The following is a 5,668-nucleotide window of genomic DNA, read 5'->3' on the forward strand; positions in this document are numbered from 1 at the left end:
AAATGATCCAATATTACATATCTGTGAGTGGCAAAAGTATGTGAACCTTTGCTTTCAGTATCTGGTGTGACCCCCTTGTGCAGCAATAACTGCAACTAAACATTTGCGGTAACTGTTGATCAGTCCTGCACACCGGCTTGGAGTAATTTTAGCCCGTTCCTCCGTACAGAACAGCTTCAACTCTGGGATGTTGGTGGGTTTCCTCACATGAACTGCTCGCTTCAGGTCCTTCCACAACATTTCCATTGGATTAAAGTCAGGACTTTGACTTGGCCATTCCAAAACATTCACTTTATTCTTCTTTAACCATTCTTTGGTAGAACGACTTGTGTGATTAGGGTCGTTGTCTTGCTGCATGACCCACTTTCTCTTGAGATTCAGTTCATGGACAGATGTCCTGACATTTTCCTTTAGAATTCGCTGGTATAATTCAGAATTCATTGTTCCATCAATGATGGCAAACCGTCCTGGCCCAGATGCAGCAAAACAGGCCCAAACCATGATACTACCACCACCATGTTTCACAGAAGGTTCTTATGCTGGAATGCAGTATTTTCCTTTCTCCAAACATAACGGTTCTCATTTAAACCAAAAAGTTCTATTTTGGTCTCATCCATCCACAAAACATTTTTTCAATAGCCTTCTGGCTTGTCCACGTGATCTTTAGCTAACTGCAAACGAGCAGCAATGTTCTTTTTGGAGAGCAGTGGCTTTCTCCTTGCAACCCTGCCATGCACATCATTGTTGTTCAGTGTTCTCCTGATGGTGGACTCATGAACATTAACATTAGCCAATGTGAGAGAGGCCTTCAGTTGCTTAGAAGTTACCCTGGGGTCCTTTGTGACCTCGCCGACTATTCCACGCCTTGCTCTTGGAGTGATCTTTGTTGATCGACCACTCCTGGCGAGGGTAACAATGGTCTTGAATTTCCTCCCTTTGTACACAATCTGTCTGACTGTGGATTGGTGGAGTCCAAACTCTTTCGAGATGGTTTTGTAACCTTTTCCAGCCTGATGAGAATCAAAAACGCTTTTTCTGAGGTCCTCAGAAATAATCTTTGTTCATGCCATGATACACTTCCACAAACGTGTTGTGAAGATTAGACTTTGATAGATCCCTGTTCTTTAAATAAAACAGGGTGCCCAATCACACCTGATTGTCATCCCATTGATTGAAAACACCTGACTCTAATTTCACCTTCAAAGTAACTGCTAATTCTAAAGGTTCACATACTTTTGCCACTCACAGCTATGTAATATTGGATCATTTTCCTCAATAAATAAATGACCAAGTATAATATTTTTGTCTCATTTGTTTAACTGGGTTCTCTTTATCTACTTTTAGGACTTGTGTGAAAATCTGACGATGTTGTAGGTCATATTTATGCAGAAATATAGAAAAATGTAAAGGGTTCACAAACGTTCAAGCACCACTGTAAATCAGTAAAGATTAGTAAGATGGAGGCGAAGATTTTTGGGGGGGGCTCAAATGTGCCCTCTAGTGGATATCGGTTTAAATGCTTGAGGTGTACACGGATGACAATGTTACCAAATTGCTGTTTATCTTCTATGTTTTCTCCTGGTTGGCTTTAGAAGAGGAAAGGCCCAAGCACAAGTACGTCCACAATGCATTCAAGCTTCCTCACACACACACACACCATTTCACAGTTAAACAGATTGTGCTGTGTGTGATTAAATGCGCAGGCCAGTGCACTCTCAGCACATTGCTCCGAAAATCCCAGAAGGAGAGCGCGTGGACTTTGATGTGAGTTATCACGTCACGTGATTCATCATACACGTGTGAATTTCTCCATGTACACACAGTGTGTGTGTGTGTGTGTGTAGGACATCCACAGGAAGCGGATGGAGAAAGACCTGGTGGAGCTGCAGACGTTGATTGCCGTCCACTTTGTCCAGAGGAAGAGAGAAGAGGAGGAGCTGATCGCGTTGAAAGAGAGAATTGTGGGAAATCCTTTCATGTCTTGTTTCCAGAATTATTGGCACCCTTCATAAGAGTGGATTGTATAATTGTACAACCATTTCAATCCTACCTTTCTTCTCGGGGAGGGGGGGAGTCCACACATTTCAATAAATATACTGTGGCAAAATTATTGGCACCCCATAGAATATTTTAAATATGCATTGTCAGCAATGAAAGATGATTTATTTATTTTTAAAAAGATTGAGCATGATCTCTGAACTTTTGGTTGCTTCTGACCTTTTCGATCATGAAAAAAGCTAACAGCATAAAAGAACAAACCCCCAAACCGAGTGTACAGTATGGTGGTGGATCAGTGATGGTCTGGGGCTGTTTTGTGTACGTGTCAGGAGAACCGCAGGGCTGCGCGAGCCGAGCAGCAGAGGGTACGAGCAGAGAAAGAGAGAGTCAGGCAGATGAGGATTGCGGTGAGAACGAGGATCCACAATGTCACGTTTCATACAGAGGAAGCAGGAGTTCGGAAAACAGCCCGAATGTGCGTACTGGTTTAATCGAACTGTCGCTTGCAGGAAGAGCGACAGAGGAAAGAGGATGAGGAGGCAAAAAAGCGGGCTGACGACGAGGCGAAGAAGAAGAAGGTCCTGTCCAACATGGGAGCTCATTTCGGAGGATTTCTCGCCAAGGTCTCGTTTCGATCTTCACGACTTTTCTCCAGCTCTCCCTTGACCCGTCTCTTGAGTCGTCCCGCTCTGTCTGTTTCATGACGCAGGCGGAGCTGAAGAGACGAGGGAAGAGACAAACTGGGCGAGAGATCAAGAGGAAGACTCTGGCCGAGAGACGCAAACCTCTCGCTATTGACGACCTGAGAGAGGACGGCCTGAGGTTCCTCACGCACACGAATTAGTTCAAGTAAACGGTATTGTGCTGAATTCTGTCGATACGACATGTTAAATAAGTGTGTGTGTGTATAGAGAGCGGGCTCGAGAGATGTGGGACTGGATCTACCAGCTGGAATCGGAGAAGTTTGACCTCATTGAGGAGATGAGGAGACAGAAATACGAGGTGAGACTGTCTCTCTTAAAGGACATGGGACATGAAACATACATGCACGCTATATCAGTTTCTTTCCATTAAAAATATGAAATAATTGCATCAACAAATACAAAATTATTTATTAAATTCAGCAAAATCGTTATATTCGTGATGATTATATGGCATTTCTGCTCGAGCTCCGATATGCATATTTTACAACCGGAAGAGCCGCTGTCACGTGATCATACGTCACAAAAACTTTCGGGTACAGCACAAGCGGGTAGATGAATATGGAGAAGTGTGAATCGTGATGATGACGAATGCGACAAAATAGTTTTTGTGTCTTGGATGACAAGAAAATTGTTTCGTTTTTAGAGTGTTTAACGTACATTGAACATCATGGTGTATTGCGACCTCCCAGTCAGTCAGACGCGCTGTCACTCCTGTTAGCAATGTAGCTAGGCTCAGTATGGCCAATGGTATTTTTTGGGGCTGTAGTTAGATGCGACCAAACTCTTCCGCGTTTTTCCTGTTTACATAGGTTTATATGACCAGTGACATGAAACAAGTTCAGTTACACAAATTGAAACGTGGCGATTTTCTATGCTATGGAAAGTCCGTGCTATAATGACAGGCGTACTAACACCTTCTGCGCGCTTCGACAGCGCATTGATACCTTCACTCGGAGTTGTACCATTATTTTTTTTAGACAGGGCGGACGGACCAGGGCATTCGCCCACCTGGCCGTGCCCGACGAGGAGCGCTCTCGGCCGGCTTGGGAGGCAGACGGCAGCCCCTCCTGGAAGTGTGGTTTTACCATGGGCCTCATGCGGTAAGGATTAGTATTATAATTTTGGGTGTATCAATTATTGATTATCATAATTCTGACTCGTTTCGCCATTTTGAATGTTTTCGGCCCTGTCCACACGGCAACGGATTCAGGTGACTCCGATACAATTGCTTATCGTTTCGGCCTGGCGTCCACACGGCACCGGCGTTTTGGGTGCCCAAAACGCAATCTTTTTGAGAACGGGTTCCAGAGTGGAAAGATCTGGCAACATTGCCGTTGCGAAGTCGTCTGGATGAGTAGAACAGATTTGTTTACGATGACGTCACAACCACATGACTGTGAGTGCTTCACGCCGGGTAGAAGTGTAACGAACTCGATGCAAGTTGTCAACAAATCCTATAACTTGGTTCATGAAACGCGCTTACAAAATATTTTCACTGTGAATATTTATTATGTAATTGTGCAAAGTGAGAGAGAGAGAGAGAGAGAGAGAGAGAGAGAATAGCCCTTAGGGCAGAGTCAATCCCGCCAGCAAAAATAGGGAAAAAAAGGAGCGATCTCACCTCTTCAGATGTTGGTTTTAGTCCTACAATACATTCCTCAAAAAGGGCGTAGAAGAGCAAATTAATCCATCAACGTGTAGCATTCAATTTATTCCGGACCATTTAAGACACCGCCTTCCGCGCAGAATCATACGTCATCCTCGCCGCCATATTGGATGGGTCAAAGCAGAGAATAAAGATTCTTGTGCTGCGTTTAACTGTACCAACAGGTTTGCCGTCCAAACGAGATCACATGGGATTACCTTTCACAGGTGAGACTGGAAAAATACTTTTCATTGTATTTGGTCATTATAATGTAATTTTACGAACAGATTTTCCTGACTTTGTGGCTAATATGAAGTCTCGCGCATAATAGTTTATGCGCATGCGTCCTTACTTTTTCTATTGTTCTGGTGTCTCCGAAGGGACCGTATTACAGCGCCCCTAGAGGTGTGGCATGTGTATTGCATCGTTTTCAGCAAGCGTTGCGTTGCCATATGGACCTGATATTTTACTGATCGTTGCCCATTTGGACGCGATATATTTTTAAATAACATCTCGTTGCCGTTGTCGTGTGGATGTAGCCTTCATCTCGGACTCTGGAAGCATTGTATCTCAATCAATCTCGAAAAATATCAGCAAAAAAAACCTAGCTTGCAACGGACTTTAGCTAGATCTATGATGAACTTTCAATGTATGATACAAAAATAATACTTCTTTCGACAGATCATTAGCCTTTGAGCAGAATTGTTTTTAACTTACCAGGAAGTGTTATCCAGCCGACCGCTTTCAGTTTCATGAGGGCTGAATGAACTCTCACTCTCAGAATCATCTGACCCGTCAGAGTAAAGACAAGATCCATGTTCATGTGAATTTCCAGCTATTGGTTCGAATTGATAGGGTCTAACTTCACATCTCTGTGAAACATCGGGAATGTCACTGTCGATGGTGTCCATTTCGGTAACCTGTTTACATTAGATTCCCAAGCGCTGGCTCCTTGGAAAGTTTTTGTGACGTCACGGGTCACGTGACCGCCTAGCTCATTAACGAATCATTGTTTTACGCTGATGTATAAAAAAGTTGAATAATGTGATGATTTTCACATTTTTGACGCCCTGCAGTGATTTAGATGGCATTTCTTATGTCCTTTATACATAATTACTGTATACCCAGAAAAAAATCCATGTCCCATGTCCTTTAAAGGAAATAAATAAATGTCCATGATATTCCACTTACGCTAACTTTGCAACTGATCTCTTGTTCTTTTTGGTCTCTATCTAGATGGTCGTCCTTCTCAATCGCCTCTCCCACGCCCAAAAATTGTAAGATGATCTTTCTCAGCGTGCTAGATGAAACGACACAATCG

General features: G+C 43.3%; 1 protein-coding gene across 1 annotated transcript in view; it reads left to right on the forward strand.

The window, feature by feature from the left end:
* LOC132885825 (troponin T, slow skeletal muscle-like) overlaps positions 1-5,668 on the forward strand; it is a 31,526-nt gene that overhangs the window by 25,550 nt on the left and 308 nt on the right. Inside the window, exons 4-10 of the mRNA XM_060920341.1 lie at positions 1,704-1,764; positions 1,845-1,961; positions 2,328-2,405; positions 2,508-2,628; positions 2,703-2,820; positions 2,910-3,000; positions 5,584-5,624. Coding sequence (XP_060776324.1) covers positions 1,704-1,764; positions 1,845-1,961; positions 2,328-2,405; positions 2,508-2,628; positions 2,703-2,820; positions 2,910-3,000; positions 5,584-5,624 — 627 coding nt within the window. The remainder of the gene's footprint in view (positions 1-1,703; positions 1,765-1,844; positions 1,962-2,327; positions 2,406-2,507; positions 2,629-2,702; positions 2,821-2,909; positions 3,001-5,583; positions 5,625-5,668) is intronic.

Source organism: Neoarius graeffei, chromosome 5, assembly GCF_027579695.1.
Source record: "Neoarius graeffei isolate fNeoGra1 chromosome 5, fNeoGra1.pri, whole genome shotgun sequence".
Classification (NCBI taxonomy): domain Eukaryota; kingdom Metazoa; phylum Chordata; class Actinopteri; order Siluriformes; family Ariidae; genus Neoarius; species Neoarius graeffei.